Here is a 15585-nt window from a genome sequence, read left to right on the forward strand (position 1 = left end):
GCGGTAGCATTGTTTACGAGCCCAGGCTGTCCTCATGGGATGTTGCGGAGTGGCTGCCTTTGATGATGGCCGCTCTTTCCAACCTCACGTACGGGGATGCTTCCTTCCTTGCCTCACGCACGCACGCTTGGAGCTCGACCCTTCTTTCTTCTGCCGGACATGCCTTGCCTTCCTACTTTCTGGCTATTTTTCTTGACGAATGCAGCAATCGCCATCAACAGGTCTCCAATCGTCGCTTCATCGTCTCTCACTGGCGCTTGTCTCCTTTACTCGTCCGCCCTCACGCCCATCATGGCGCAGAATGCACCTTCCATTCCAAATTTTCTTCCGTCCCAACAGCAGATAGCGCTTGCCCTTGCCATCGTTCGCAGTAAGCCGGCGGACATACCGATACGAGGTAATACCCGACTACCCAGATCAGACACCTTCTAACGGTGTTAGACTACGTCCTGCAACTGCGTGCTCAAATCAGGCCAGGTCCAGACCCGAGGGAACTCGACGATTCCAGTTGCTACATTGATCAGGTCGCCTACTGGAAGGAGCGATGTCAACAGGCCGAGGACGAATGCGGCAGGCTTCGGGGTATCAACATCAAACTCGAACGATCAAATCACCTACTGTCGGGCCTCTCCGGACCTGTCCCCGATGTTGATACAAGCATGCTGATGGCGCCGACTGCATCGCCAAAGAGATCTAAGCCATCGAGACAAGCACAGAAACAGTGCCTACAACCGGCCGCTGCTGCCCAGGAGACCATCGATAATGATATGGACTTCCTGGATGTGCTCGGTAAAGACGGCTTGAATCTCACGGAAGCTTTGTATACTACACACTCGCTATGCAGGAGTGAAGAGCCGGACGCCGAAACACTGTGCTACAATCTAGTAAGAGTTGCTTCGAGTATCGGCAAAGTCATATGCATAGTCGCCCAGAACTACGAGCAACTGTCACGTCGAGGGAGGAGGACACTGGAAGCCATGTCGCTGGACCAAGACAAATCCGACTTTGCCATCGCTCTATCCGTCTGCGCAAGAGCTTTCATGTCCTTACTTGTCGGTACCAACAAACTCATGGAGACAAAAGCAGATGCACGCCTCGCGAGTTTGATCGTTTGCGAGGTAGCAGATATGTTCAACGCCGGATTGCAATCAATTGAGGCATCAGCGCGAAGGACAGCGCAAACTTTCTTGTCGCAACCACACTCGCCAAAGAAGACGAAAACCAAGACGCCGCCTTCTATCATCAAAGAGTCGCCGCCGGCCAGAGCTGTCGCCCACTTGCTGATCAGTCTCCTTGGATTCCTTGAGAAGACCGATCCCGTGCACCAGAAGATCTTCGATGGCTTCGTTTTCGTTTTGTTCGAACGTGTTGGCAAGAGATTGTATTACTTCACATTTGGGCAGCACCGCAGCACGTCCATCGATGGCAACATCTTACCGCCACCTGAGCCGAGAGATGAGACAGAAGAGACAAGACGAGATACCGATGCCCTTGGAACGCGCCTGGAAGTCAAAGCTCTTGTGTTGATACTTGAACGCGCCATGGGGCTAGCTCCAAACCATATGAATCCCCAGAATGCTCGCCCAAGCCAGACGTCAAATCGCCCGGTCCGTACTTTGAGCACCAAAACTCCCGTCACGAGTACCAGGGCGCGCCTAAGTCCGCTTGCAAAAGATCGCTTGCAACGAACACTCGTAGCATGTATGTATGGGAACAACACAAACGATGAGTTTCTGGACGTTCTCACGAAGCCGTTGCCAGCCATGCGGCTGAGCTCACTACAAAATGTGGCTAAGATCGACGACAAAGATGTGGACACTTGGTATAAAGAGGAGATTTGGCGACTTGTTGGCTGGGACGTGCTCGCCAGAGAGGGCGCGTGGTGAGACTACTGTAAAGAATGTGAGAATTGTAATGAAGCTATGTAGTTGTCTACGATGGCTTTCTGGAGATAACATCTGGCATGTCTAGTTACTGGCTTCCTGCGCCAACTGAAACTGGCTAACGAACCTCCGTTCTACCACCGACTTCTGTGCAGTATGCACTTGATCCATCTCCTCCTCATCCCTCATTCCCCATCCACCCCCGCCAGGTGTATCAATAACAAAGCAATCCCCTTTCTGCACAGAAAAGTCCTTCCGTCCACCCAATCTACACCATCGCCCTCCAACCTTCTTGACAATATAATTCACCCCACTACTCCCATCCTCACCCCCAAACATACCATACGGCCTAGTAACCCGCCTCTCACTAACAATCGAAGCATTCATATCTCGGTAAAACTCATAGACGCGCCGAATCCCGTTCCCACCATTCCACCGCCCCTGTCCACCCGACCCATCGCGTATACTGAACTCGCGAAGAAGCACAGGGTAACGCTTCTCCAGTAGTTCCGGATCCGTGATACGCGTGTTCGTCATGTGGATGTGCACGCCGGAAGTCCCATGCCAGCCAGGCCCTGCACCGCTGCCTCCACATATCGTTTCTCCAAAGCCGAAGCCAGAGTTGGGAATGGCTGTGCCATTGTCGTCGTTGTCGCCGTTTATACCGAAGGAGAAGACGTTGCAGTCACCTTGGCTTGCGGCACAGGCTTCGAATGCGCGGATGACGACGTCGGTGACGCGTTGGGATGTGATTGGGTTTCCTGCGCATACTGCGGCGTAGGGCGAAGGGTTTAGGATACTTCCTTCTGGGATTGTGAAGGTGAGGGGGCGGAGGCAGCCTTCGTTGAGCGGGATGTCTTGGTTGATGAGGCAGCGGAGGACGTATAGTGTGGCAGACCTGGCGATGGCTTGTGGAGCGTTGAAGCTGTGGTACCCTTCCTCGCCTGTGCCGGTGAAATCGAAATGTGCGGACCCATCGTCTGGGTTGATGGTTATGGCGAGCTTGATGGGTGTGCCGTCGTCCATGAAATCGAGTGCGGCGAGTGGCTTGCCGCCAGTTTGTTGATATGTACGCTTCATGAATTTACGTACGCAGGACTCGGCGTTGGCGGTGATTGCGTGCATGTTTAGGTGTACGGTTGAGAGACCTCGTTCAGCGATAAGATCAGCCACGAGCGCTGCGCCTTTGGCATTCGCAGAGACTTGTGCTTTGAGGTCGTTGATGTTATCGGCGAGTTTGCGTGTTCCCGAGCATCCTGGGTATTGGGCGGGGTCGTGGAGTAGTACCCTCGTAACTAGTTCTTCGTCAAAGACTCTATCACGAACAAGGTATTCTGAGACGATCATGGCACCCTCTTCGTGTAGTTCGACGCTGCCGGCTGGCATTGAGCCAGGAAGTATTCCACCGATTTCTTGGTGATGGCCTCTCGAAGCTGTATAGAAGATGATAGTTTTGCCTGCATCGTCAAAGACAGGTGTCACGCATGTTATGTCCGGAAGATGCGTGCCGCCAGATATGGGGTGGTTAGCGACGATGACGTCGCCTGGTCGTAGTTGGCCTAGATACTTCTTGTGCTGATACATCACTGCCTGCTCCATTGAGCCAAGGTGGACTGGTACATGAGGCGCATTGGCTACAAGGCGACCTTCAGGACTGAAGAGCGCGCAGCTGAAGTCGAGACGTTCCTTGATGTTGACCGAAACACTCGTCTTCTGTAATGCGAGGCCCATCTGTTCAGCGATACTCATGAAGCGATGAGCCATCACAGAAAGCTCGACTGGATCAACAGTCCGGGGTATAGCAGCTTCGTTGCCTGGTAGGGTAGTCGTTCGGTCGAGTTCAATCATGACATGACGGTCTAGGATAGTTGCCTTGGAGCTCGGTGCAACCACAATGGTCTGTGTGTTGTCCAGAATGATGGCAGGCCCATCGATGATATCACCCTTTGCCAATTTTGTCAAGTGATACAGAGGAGAAGTAGTCCAGCCATTTTCGAAGAAGACAGAAACATGATCTGAGATCTTCTTTGTCGACACGGCGGATGGGGAGCAGTCGGTGAGCTGTTGATCGAGGTTGAACTCGGGTTCGACCGATGGGCTCCGGGCTGTCGCTCGGACTCGCACGTTCTCAACGAGGATATCGCGTCCGGGCATGATGAAGGAGAATTGGCGCTTGTGTTCAGCTACGAACGCGTCGTCCCACGTTCCTTGATCAGGACGCGAAACCATGAAGGTTGTGTCAGACCCTTCGTAGCGGAGGTTGAGAAAGTGCTCGAAACCGATTGTTTGGCCGGAGAACCCGTCGTTGGCCAGTTGTTCCGCTGCGTTCTTCTCGAGCGACGACAGCCTTTCGTCAAGTTCATCGAAAGAGGACTTCAGCAATACTGAGCACGGCTCCTGAACATCGCGAACGACGTCTGCCAATGCCATGCCATATGCTGACAAGATAGAAGAGTAGCGATGAATCAAAATGCGATCGATGCCCAAGTTGGCAGCAATAGCGCAGGCAGCTTGTCCACCTGCACCGCCGAAGACCGCAAGATCGTGATCGGAGGTTCGGTGCCCCTTGGCTTCAGTGAGCGAGCGGATGGGTCGACACATGGTCTCATTCGCAACTTCCAAGAAGCCAAGAGCAAGTTCTTCGACAGTCTTCTTCTTCCCATCAGTTCGCGACAAGTCAGCATTGACCGTGACGAGTAACTCTTCAAAAGCTCGCTTTGCGCCTTCATAGTCCAGAGCTTCGTTCTCATGCTTGCCAAAGATCTTTGGGAAGTACTCAGCCTGCAGACGTCCCAAGACAAGATTTGCATCTGTAACCGTCAAAGGCCCACCTTTGCGGTATGCCGCTGGGCCTGGATGTGCACTTGCTGACTCGGGGCCTGCTAAGAAGAGGCCGTTGCGATAAGAAAGTATGCTTCCGCCGCCTTGAAACTTTAGCAGCTACTCAAATCCGAGATCTTGAATGCTACTACTTACCGGCAGCAACAGTATCGATCTCTAGCTGTGGGGATTGAATCGTCACACCCGCCGTGATCGACTCGAAAGTATGCTCGAGCGTTCCCGCATACCGCGAAACATCAGTACTGGTTCCGCCCACTGCATCAACGTTAGCATACTTCCGGGTTGCATCGCAAACTTTGGACTTACTGTCAAAACCTATTACTGGCTTCTTCCGCTGTATATCAAAACATGTCTTGCTGAAGCCAACAACACCTCCTGCCGGGCCTGATAAGATAGCTTTGAGACCGCTGAAATGCTGCCATCCCACTAGTCCTCCGTCGCTTTGCATGAACTCACAACGAGCACCCTTGGTATCTTCCAGGCCGCCTACAAAGCCTTCACGAAAGCCATCGATGTAATTGCGCGTCAAAGGCGTAAGGTACGCGTCTGCTGTTGCTGAGTAGCCTCTCGAGATGGCTCTGATCATGGGGAAGATCTGAGATGAGACTGATATCTGCTTGAAGCCGATGTCTCTGGCGATATCGGCAACTTGAAGCTCGTGGTTCGGGAAAGTATAGCTGTTGATAAGCGTTATCGCCAAGGACCGCACGCCCTTGTCGAACAGGGCCTGGAGACCTTCGCGAGCGTGTGTGCTGTCTACTGAAGTGTCAGCGAGGAAGTCACTTCCACGTCAAGTTACTAACCAATTGGTCGCAGAACGCGAATGGCTTCGCCACCGACCCCCCTTTCCAGGTTATAGGAGTCGCGGTTGGGGTCTCGTAGTGTTGACTTGTCCTCGGTCGAATCGTGAAGTGTGACGCGCTCGTCAATCTCCAGAACATCGTCGAACAGGGTCTCAGGCCTCCGGATGTTGAGATCAAACAGCTTCGGTCTGGTCTGATCACCTATGCGTAGTAGATCTCTGAAACCTGTGGTAACGACCAACGCGCATTTTGTGGAGTTTCGTTCCAGCAAAGCGTTTGTCGCGACCGTAGTTCCCATCTTGATCGATTCGATGTTGCTGGTGTCAATCTTGCCGCCGCGTGGTATGGATACGTTCAAGGCCTGCTCGAGTATCCTGCGGATACCCTCTGTGGGTGCATCGGCATAGTTCGTTGGATCGTTACTCAAAAGTTTGACGAGTACATCTGGTTTCCCTGGTATAATACCTAAGCAGTCTGTGAAGGTACCGCCGCGATCTATGGCGATGCGGATGCCTGCACCTTGCAGGGGCTGCTCAACGAACGGCATACTCGGTAGGCGATTCAGCGAGGAATGAATCGAGGAAAAGGTGAACTGCAGTCTTCGACAGCCAAGAGCTCCTATATGTCCTACAGCCACTGGGAATTGAAGTAAATCACCCTCGTGCCAGCGGGTAGATCAAGGTATGAACACGCCAAAGAGGCAGCGCCTGGTCAGTTGTCCCGTTACGCGCCATTGGCAGTAACGACGCCGATACCGCAGGGGATGTCGTTCCGAAGGCATGGCAGTACGGGTTTGTAATGCCTATCGCGTCGCGTTGAGGGTGGAGTTGCTGCGCATTCTAGCAGAATGAGGATGACGCGCGATTGCCGATCCCTTCCCAGGAAACACGCTAATACTCCACTAGCGCGGAGCGAATGAACCCCTCAGTGAATCCTTCGAAGTTCCGACGTTCCTCTCCATCGGAGCCCAGAGTCCGAAAGAATAGCAGGGGTCGATATCTTGCTCTCCACCAAATACTGAGTGGTTATGCGATCATGAGCATGGGTTTGCAGCGCGCATGCCGAGGTCGCAAAATGATTCGACTGCTGTTCATGGCACCGTCGCCGTGATCTGCCTGTAGGAACACCATCATTGTCGCATCTAGATCCTACCAACATGGCCGAAAGCATCAATCTGCAATTGGGGTGGCCGTCGCCGTCACTCTTTCCATCGGCTCAACTTCTCGACGGCGCGACAAGCGTACTTCACTCGCAAGCAAAAACCGCAGCCTCACTCATCTACGGCCCAGATGCTGGCTACGAACCACTTCGACGCAGTATCGCAGCATGGCTCACTTCCACGTACGGACGCGGTTCGGAGCTTTCGTCCGACCGCATCTGTGTTACGAATGGAGCGTCGGGAAACTTGGACAACGTTCTTGCACGCTTCACCGAGCCAGGCTATACACGAAACATATGGATGGTTGAACCATGCTACTTTTTGGCCTGTCCGATCTTCATGGACAACGGATTCCAGGGGATGATGAAGGGCGTGCCGGAAGACGATGAAGGGCTGGATGTGGACTTCCTACGACGAAGTCTTGCGGACGCAGATCAATCGACAACACCCGCTCCATCAACGCGAAAGACGGGTGAAAGATATCAGAAGCTTTATCGGCACATCATCTACTGCGTTCCGACGTTTTCAAACCCAAGCGCGAAGACCATGTCGCTCAGGCGAAGACAGCAACTCATCCGCCTCGCACGAGAATTTGACGCCCTTGTGGTCACCGACGATGTGTACGACATACTACGCTGGCCAGTGGCTAAGGACGGAAGCTATGAGAGCCTCGGTGATGTACCTCCACGAATTGTCGATATCGATCGCACGCTTGAAGGAGGCCCCAAAGATGAATGGGGTAATGCTATGAGCAATGGTTCGTTCTCGAAGATCATAGCACCGGGTGTACGAGTAGGTTGGGCAGAAGCGACTCCTGCATTCACGCTTGCACTGTCGCAAGTGGGTGCGACCAGATCTGGAGGCTGTCCCGCACACATGGCTGCTTCATTCGTTCATGAGGTGCTTGAGTCTGGGTCATTAGGCAAGCATCTTGAGACCAAAGTTCTTCCGACGTTTCGGGCCCGCTATTATGCTATGCTGGAAGGGATAGAGAACTTTCTGGTACCACTGGGTGTCACTATCTCCACTGGGAAGCCGTACAATGAGAATTCTGACCAAGCGAGCGGCGCCGACACTAGTCCTGACGAGTTTTCTGCGCAAGCTGGAGGCTACTTCATTTGGCTACTGTTGCCAAAAGGTCTGGCTGGAAAGGGTGCCGATTTGGCTGCCAAAGGCTTGGAGAAATACAGTGTAAAGTTTGCATATGGCGACATGATGCAAGTGCAAGGGGACCCTACATCCGCCGTTCGTGCGGCAAAGGGCTATGGAAATGGCATACGTTTATCATGGGCATGGCACACGGAGGTAGAGATTCTTGAAGGTATTAAGAGATTAAGTGCATTAATCAAGGAAGGTAGTACATAGGTCTAAACCTAGAACATGTAGTTGATACATATTGGATCGGCTGTAGGAATGCGGGCTCATTCTCTTGACGGCGGCGTGAGTAAACCCCCAACGACAGCATGTAACTGACCATGCTTTCTAGCACTGTCGCCCAAGAAGAACTTCAAGACAACTCCAGCTGCTGCCACAGAATCGTCATCCGCATCGATAGCGTCGAGCGTCTCTTCCAAGACCTTAGGCTGCCAATTCGGGAAGAAATATTTGATTGTCTCACTGTTGATGAAACGATCGAACTCGAAGTGACCCTGGAATGTGAGGACACGACCAGGTTCGTACATGCCCTGATTAGCGCAGTGCTGAGTTCTTCCCAGCGTTGTCCAGGAGCCCGGCAGCGCTTCTACATCCGGAACAACCACGTGGTCGTGATGCACGAACTGTAGCTTCATCTTATCGCCATCTTTATCTTCCCCACCTCTTCCATCTCCAAAGAATTCGTTGTAGAATTGCCGTTGCAGTGTGATCTCTTTTACCCCTAGTTCCCAGCCTTCCGGATGCTTCTCCACCTTCACACCATAATCTTCTAGTAGAGCTTGACACACCAATTGGTGGCCGAAGCAGCTGCCGAAAATCTTCACCCTGGGATGTCTCTCATATATTTCTTTCGTCCATCTTGCGAGTTTGCGTATCCAGGGCAGCTCATCGTAGGCCGAGTTCGCGGAGCCTGAGATGATGACAGCATCGAACTCTGCTATCGAGCTGGGATATTCGTTCTTCGTGACGTCGAAGTCCGTAGATGTGATCTGAATGGTAGGGTCCAAGGACGCGCATGGTGACTTTGTGTTGGCAGCTGCGGACGAAAGAAGTTGGTGGAAGATACGCCCATAGGTGGGGGCGCGCTGGGCGGCAACAACAGGCACCGGTGCATCGGCATTAAGCATGCAAATGCGTAGATTTCGTGACATGGTTGCACGAATAGAGAGAGAGAGCTTTTGGTTTGATGTATCCTTCCTGACTAACGTTTTCTCAAGCAATGTATCTGTCTTCTATGGATGTCGCTTTCGGGATGCCCGCATTCGGCGATGCACGTGATGGCCGCCGATAAGCGGTTGACGTTTGTCGCGACTATCTCGCGATTTGCCACGTCTCCAACCACGCAAGGCCACTGACCTCGCCCACTTCGATATTCGATCAACCACCGCGACGACGTCCTCACAATGGTTGTAAGCATCTTTTACGCGATACGCGATGATCACAACACTCTGCGTACGAAATGTGACGGACTATTGGTGCCGCTGCAGGACGCCATATCCGTACGCGCAGCAACCTTCGAGCAAGCCCTATCGCCCGTTTTCCCATGGCGCATGTCGTCTATACAGACGGATCCTAGCGGTCGGGTATCAGGACCCATACTAGCACTATCATGGCGTGGTGTGAGGGCCTGACAGTCCACTATTGGTCGTGACCCACCATGCCACCATCGGACATGAGAGTCCGAAGAACCATCTCTTTGTCCCTCGACGCTAGGCAGCGAACATGGGTATGCGAACCGGTTGATCGTTGCCGTCGCCAGAATGCGGAGAATGACAACGTTCACGAGTCAAGGACACAATCTTAGTCCTATCGAGCTGGACTTTGACGTTCCATATCCCGTCCAGCCGCTGTCTAGCTGGAGATAGCGACACTCAACGAGATATCAAGATAGGTATTACTGATATGATTCTTTGTCTTGGTCTTGTATAAGATACGCATCTAATCAGGTGTTCGAGACACCCATTGGGAGGTTCTTTTTGCATCTCCATCCTTACCCCACTCATCGCTACCATGCCAGACGACAGCAAAGTCATGTCGTCCGCCGACATCGAGGACACACATTCCGTCAAGATGGGAGAAGTTTTCTCAGCCAACGTTGATGTGGCGGCTGCCTATGCTCATCATCTCACGGGGGAGAATGCGTATACAAGAAAAGAAGCGACACGCTTGCGATGGAAGCTAGACCTGCGTCTTGTGCCTTTGCTCTGGTGTGAGTGCTTGTAGAGCGAGATAACGAGAAGCGCTCGCTAACAGACACATCAGTCAACATCACGCTGGGCGCTATGGACAAAGTGACGACAGCTACAGCGGCCTTGTACGGCTTCCGAGCTGATACTGGCTTGACTGGAGATAGATACAGCTGGGTCGGCAGTGCATTCTATGTGAGCAATCCCAACTGTCATTGCTTCTATAGTGCTGACAATGCGTGTAGTTCGGTTATCTGTTCTGGTGCCTACCGAGTGGCAGCCTCCTCCAACGCTTCCCGATCGCCAAACTAATGTTTGTCGTCCAACTCCTCTGGGGCTGCATTCTCATCGCGACTGGCTTTGCCAACAACTTCCCCACGCTTATCGCACTTCGTGTCCTTCTTGGAGCCCTTGAAGCGCCCATTGTACCCGGCAACTTCCTCATCATCAGCATGTGGTACCCGCGACGTGAGCAACCTCTTCGAACCGGCTTGATGTATACGGGTCTTTCTGTGTGCTTCACTGGCCCAATCGGATACGGTATCGGATTCCTAGCAGGCGAACATCAATGGCGCGCTATGTTCTGGATCACAGGCGCAATGACTATTGTATGGGCTTGTGTGATCGGTATCTTCTTACCCGACAATCCTGTCAAGGCGAAGTTCGTCAGCGAGCGACAAAAGGCCATCGTAATTGACAAGATCCGGCAAGATCAGACGGGAGTCGAGAACAAAACGTTCAAGAAGGACCAGATGATTGAAGCCTTCCTTGATCCTAAGACGTGGCTAATGTTCTTCTTTCATATCTGGATCAGTAGTGAGTAACCCCGATGAGCCACCCTTCCAAATTTAGGCTAACGTTCTCTAGTTCCGAACGGAGGTTTGACGAACTTCACGCCTCTCATTATCAAAGGCCTCGGCTACACGTCTCAGCGCTCGACGCTCCTCACAATGCCTACGGGTATCTTGCAGACTGTTGCGTCCTACGTTTGCAATGGCGGAGTATTTCTGACTGCGAAGTATTTCCCAGCAAAACAGCTCCGAACCGCATGGGTCGTGTTTGGTATCATCGTCGGCATGATCTCAGCAGTCTTCTTATACGTTCTGCCGCTCGACAATTACAATGGGCGTCTCGCAGCGTTGTACTGCTCATACTTCTACCTCGGACCCTACATCGTCGCACTCGGTATCAATACGGCAAACACCGCAGGCCACACGAAGAAAGTTACTGTCAATGCGCTGGTCTTTATTGCGTACTGTGTCAGCAACATCATCGCGCCGCAGTTCTTCAAGGCTGATCAAGCCCCACTATACCCACTTGGTATGGGTGCTGTGCTGGCAAGCTACGTTCTTTCGATGATCACCATCGCTATGTATGCGACGTATTGCTGGTATGAGAACCGCAGACGAGACCGCATCGACTCTGATAAGGGTGGAAGGGTGCATGCAGATACTGACTTCCGCGACTTGACTGATAAGCAGAACGTACACTTCCGATATGTGTGGTAGACGTTACAGAAGGCAACGACAGCTTGATACGAAGTTTCTAGTTACCACAAGTTTTACCTAAATGAACAATTTGATTGCGAACATATTGCCATACCTGTAAATTTCTTCCTCTGCAGTCCGACACGTGCCTTTCATCAGGTGATAATTGTGACCCAATCGTGCGCGATACAAATTCAAGTCAAGATCCTGCACATTTCAAGCTAGATACACAGCACTCGGAAGTCGCGAAGCTATCAGGCGTGCGCCTCCGCACGCAAAAGTGGACCCGTTCTCTCTCGTTCGCTTATCTTCCGATAGCGGACTCTGTCGGACTTGCAAGTGCGAGACTGCGAGATGCACGAGACCTCCGCGCATCCTTGCAGTGGAGAAAGCAGATACCCTGCATATGCCGAGTGACAAGGATAGCTACACATCTCGCGGGTCGAGCTAGGGTTACTGCGACATGAAGAATGCTTCTTGTAGATAAATGTCAGAGGCACCTCGTTGACCGACACACTTCATACTACGAGCTGAAAGGCTAGACGAGAATACATATCACATTTTCTTGCATTCCATACGATGCCTAAACTCGACATATCCGTTCAAGATGAGCAGAAGGCTTTCGAAGCTGATGTAGCTGCTATTGAAAAGCAATGGGGCTCTGCAAGGCAGTCGCATTTGAAGCGGTATGTAGCCCCGTCAGATCCTAAGCGGTAGATCAACTCTGTGACCGAATTCAGCTGACCTTGTTACCAGACCATACACTGCAAGCACTATAGCCGCGCTTCGTACTTCCATTCCCGCTCCCTCGGAAGCCTCCTCGATCCAGGCCATCAAGCTCTGGGAGCAACTCAATGCACACAACAAAGCCGGCACATGCGAGTTGACATTCGGCACCACCGACCCGGTTGCAGTTTCGCAGATGGCCAAACACCAGCAAACTGTCTACGTATCCGGTGCTCTATGTGGATTCTCGGAAGTCGCACTCCCCGGAATGGACCACGCGGACTACCCCTGGGATACCGTGCCAAAAGTTGTTTCCAAGATCTTCAAGAGCCAGCTTTGGCATGACCAGCGCCAACGACAGTACCGGTTACGACATCCGATCGAGGAGCGTGAAAAGCTGGAGAACTGGGATTACATGGCTCCAATCGTTGCGGATGGCGATATGGGCTTCGGTAGTCTAACCAGTACAATGAAGATGGCGCGCGAGTTCGTGGACGCTGGTGTAGCGATGATACACATCGACGACCTTGCTATCGGAATGAAGAAGTTTACTGTTGGTCAAGGGCGTACTATTGTGCCGACGCAAGAGTACCTGGATCGTTTGACAGCTGTGCGGATGCAATTCGATGTCATGGGTGCGGAGACGCTACTGCTATGCCGCTGCGACACAGACCATGCCGAGTTCATCACCAGTGTCGTCGACGAGCGCGACCACGAGTATGTGCAGGGGGCGACAAAGACAGTAGAGCCGTTGAAGAAGTGTCTTGCGGCTGCGCAGATGAAGGGGCAAGATTTGAAGGCTGCGCGGGACGAGTGGAAGGCAAAGGCGGGGATCAAGACTTTCGATGAGGCTGTCGAGGCTGTTGCAGCTAAAGAAGAGTTTGCCGCTTACAAGGCGGAGCTTTCGAAACACCATGTTGCTTCTCTATCAGAACGTCGCGACATCGCAAGTAAGACCGTGAAACAGGGTGTGTTCTTCGACTGGGAACTATCGCGATCAGCAATGGGACAGTACATGATCAAGAGCTGTGTCAAGGGTATCGTCGAGCGTGCCATCGCCGCTGCGCCACTCGGAGACGTGACCTGGGCGCGTATGGATTCTCCGAACTGGGAAGACATCGTCGAGTTCCACACCGAAGTTCGCAAGGTGTACCCAGATCGGCTCTTTGCCTTTGGCTACACCGGTGACTACGATTTTGCGAAAGCCGGTTTCAGTGATGACCAGGTTAAGAACCTTCATCTCGATCTTGCCAAGCTAGGCATCGTGTGGCAAGTCCAGCCGATCTGGAGTCTGCAAGGTCTGAACATGGTGACAGAGCAATTTGCGAAGATGTGGCAGGACCAAGGCATCGCTGGCTACTTGAAGTCGGTGCAAGGCCCAGCTCTTAGCTCAAAACCTATGACTGATGGGTTTGAGAAGTTGAGTTATTGCGGTGGATATTTGGCGGATGCTTTCTTCGAGACGGTCGCGGGGGAGTCTATCGTAGACAAGGGCAAAGCAGCGTAGTTGAAAAGACGTCGATAGCCCACATTATGAGTACACTAGCTCCAATAGTATCTCACTTTTCAATGACGTGTCATGTCCAGCCTTCGAAGTCAAACACCCCAGGAAACGAGAGTAGGCCATCAACAGCCAAATCCTCAAGCCCAGAATCTGCAATCCCGTACTCAAATGGCTGCTGCATGGCAAATGGCATCTGGAAGTTTCCATTGATCTGTTGTAGCTGATTGTTGAAGTCTTCCTCAGGTTCCTGGTGATTCGGAGCGAGCATGCCACGAATCGTTGGTAGCTGGGAAGGTTGCGCAGAGCGATGGAAGTCTTCCATTATCATCTCATCGATCATGCGCAACACCGGACGATGCACGACTAGTGCGCGAACCTGTGGAAGGTGCTCTCGGATTGCCGTAACGGTTTTCTCTGACAGCCGAGTCGGTGGTTTGTTGGGTCGGTCGACCAGCGGGATTTCGCGCGCCAGTAGCTCGAAGACGTCTCGCAGGCATTCTGCCTTCGCCCACCTGTCTGCCATTATCGCTAGGATGTTGGAGCAGGCGCGGAGCGCGTCAGAGACATCGAGAGAGTAGTAATTGTCAGTTCTATGTTCCGGCGGGGTAGCCCAGAAGCAGTACAAGAGTGTGATGCCTGACTGGAATTGCACGAGAAGCTGCTAGGATTAGCGCATGCGTCATCGGGTGCGTGGAATTGCTTACTGCAAGCCATGGCTGAGCGATTTGACGATCAATCTGAGTCCTACGAAACATTAAGCAAGCCTGGCTGCTGGCTTGAACCGACCAATCGCCGGCAGATCCGATCACGTTGGCTTTTGTCGGTCGATAAAGCATGAGCAACGTATAGTGATAGATCATCGCTTGCCACCGTTGTGATGTATAACCTTTTGACTGTGGATCTGAAAAGTTTTGTACCCTAGATTTGAAGTTCTCCAGTTCCGCAAGTATTCTTATCCGCCAGTCTGAACTATTCTCAAATTGAGCTTGGTAATCCCATCGAAGCGTAACGGCGCTTATTTCGGATTGTATGCGCCTGCACTGCAGTATATGAAGCGCCGAGGAGTTACATGTGTAATTCTCAGAGTCAGTCAACTCATGATTAGGCGGTGTGATGGCAGCGGCTCCTAACAGATCATGATCCTCGATGTTAGCGAAAGGCCTTACGGTAATCATATAGTCCGGCACAGACGGAGGAAGATCGAAGGATGACATGACCAGCCGATCAAGAAGGTACGCGCACCAAAAGCATCGCCGTCGAACTTGAATGACCAGTCGTGCGTGAACGTCGGTTGATGGTGGTTCCGTCTCACCGAGGTGTAATTGTTGCAGGACACATTGTCGTATCGCTGTGGACGCGAGAGAAATGATGCGCTCAGTAGAGCTCTGGTGTAGTGCATGCACGGACAGCAGTAGATATGCCTGCACCTGGAGGATTCTATCTGGTTGACGTAGCACAGCCGGCAGGAGTGCGATACCACTATCGTAAAACTCTCGAGCATTGAGCATTGCCGTATAAGGTTGCCGCAACAGTACTAAAGCTGTCGCGTACACAAGATTGATGAAGAACCCTTGCCATGCTCGTTCTTCAAGGTCACGGGACAAACAGTGCTTCCACTCCGAATGCCATGTGAGGAAGGTGTCCCAGTGGAAAAAGGGATACTGGGCTTGAGCGCGTTCGCGATATGCGTTGAGCAATGATTCTTCGAGTTCCGGAGAGATGCTGGTCAACAGTGTGTGCGCGCTATGCACTTCGACCTGTGCCGGTCGTGCGGTTGTTGGGGTACGAGAAGCATCGGGAGCTGGAAACTGCGCTGAAGGTGATGCGATAAGCCCAAAGAT

The 15585-nt window shown here is 52.4% G+C and overlaps 7 protein-coding genes across 7 annotated transcripts; 4 read left to right on the forward strand and 3 right to left on the reverse strand.

The window, feature by feature from the left end:
- Positions 1 to 291: 291 nt before the first annotated feature.
- On the forward strand, positions 292 to 1886 carry J4E88_005305 (uncharacterized protein; the record flags this gene model as incomplete). Its single annotated transcript, XM_049398945.1, has 2 exons — positions 292 to 370; positions 478 to 1886. The coding sequence occupies 2 exons, from the start codon at positions 292 to 294 to the stop codon at positions 1884 to 1886; spliced, it is 1488 nt and encodes a 495-aa protein (XP_049255625.1).
- Positions 1887 to 1967: 81 nt separating this feature from the next.
- Positions 1968 to 6074, reverse strand: J4E88_005306 (uncharacterized protein; the record flags this gene model as incomplete). The annotated part of the gene is made up of 3 exons (XM_049398946.1): positions 1968 to 4762; positions 5031 to 5480; positions 5528 to 6074. 3 exons carry the CDS (start codon positions 6072 to 6074, stop codon positions 1968 to 1970), a joined length of 3792 nt encoding a protein of 1263 aa, XP_049255626.1.
- Positions 6075 to 6683: 609 nt separating this feature from the next.
- J4E88_005307 (uncharacterized protein) lies at positions 6684 to 8051 on the forward strand (the record flags this gene model as incomplete). Its single annotated transcript, XM_049398947.1, has 1 exon — positions 6684 to 8051. The coding sequence occupies one exon, from the start codon at positions 6684 to 6686 to the stop codon at positions 8049 to 8051; it is 1368 nt and encodes a 455-aa protein (XP_049255627.1).
- A 56-nt stretch (positions 8052 to 8107) lies between these two features.
- On the reverse strand, positions 8108 to 8858 carry J4E88_005308 (uncharacterized protein; the record flags this gene model as incomplete). Its single annotated transcript, XM_049398948.1, has 2 exons — positions 8108 to 8830; positions 8853 to 8858. 2 exons carry the CDS (start codon positions 8856 to 8858, stop codon positions 8108 to 8110), a joined length of 729 nt encoding a protein of 242 aa, XP_049255628.1.
- A 993-nt stretch (positions 8859 to 9851) lies between these two features.
- On the forward strand, positions 9852 to 11535 carry J4E88_005309 (uncharacterized protein; the record flags this gene model as incomplete). Its single annotated transcript, XM_049398949.1, has 3 exons — positions 9852 to 9941; positions 10273 to 10843; positions 10895 to 11535. 3 exons carry the CDS (start codon positions 9852 to 9854, stop codon positions 11533 to 11535), a joined length of 1302 nt encoding a protein of 433 aa, XP_049255629.1.
- Positions 11536 to 12093: 558 nt separating this feature from the next.
- Positions 12094 to 13747, forward strand: J4E88_005310 (uncharacterized protein; the record flags this gene model as incomplete). Its single annotated transcript, XM_049398950.1, has 2 exons — positions 12094 to 12200; positions 12271 to 13747. 2 exons carry the CDS (start codon positions 12094 to 12096, stop codon positions 13745 to 13747), a joined length of 1584 nt encoding a protein of 527 aa, XP_049255630.1.
- A 70-nt stretch (positions 13748 to 13817) lies between these two features.
- Positions 13818 to 14267, reverse strand: J4E88_005311 (uncharacterized protein; the record flags this gene model as incomplete). The annotated part of the gene is made up of 1 exon (XM_049398951.1): positions 13818 to 14267. The coding sequence occupies one exon, from the start codon at positions 14265 to 14267 to the stop codon at positions 13818 to 13820; it is 450 nt and encodes a 149-aa protein (XP_049255631.1).
- Positions 14268 to 15585: the final 1318 nt, after the last annotated feature.

The sequence above is a fragment of the Alternaria novae-zelandiae genome (assembly GCF_023758075.1).
Source record: "Alternaria novae-zelandiae strain BMP 2774 chromosome Unknown scaffold_9, whole genome shotgun sequence".
NCBI classification, from domain to species: Eukaryota; Fungi; Ascomycota; class Dothideomycetes; order Pleosporales; family Pleosporaceae; genus Alternaria; species Alternaria novae-zelandiae.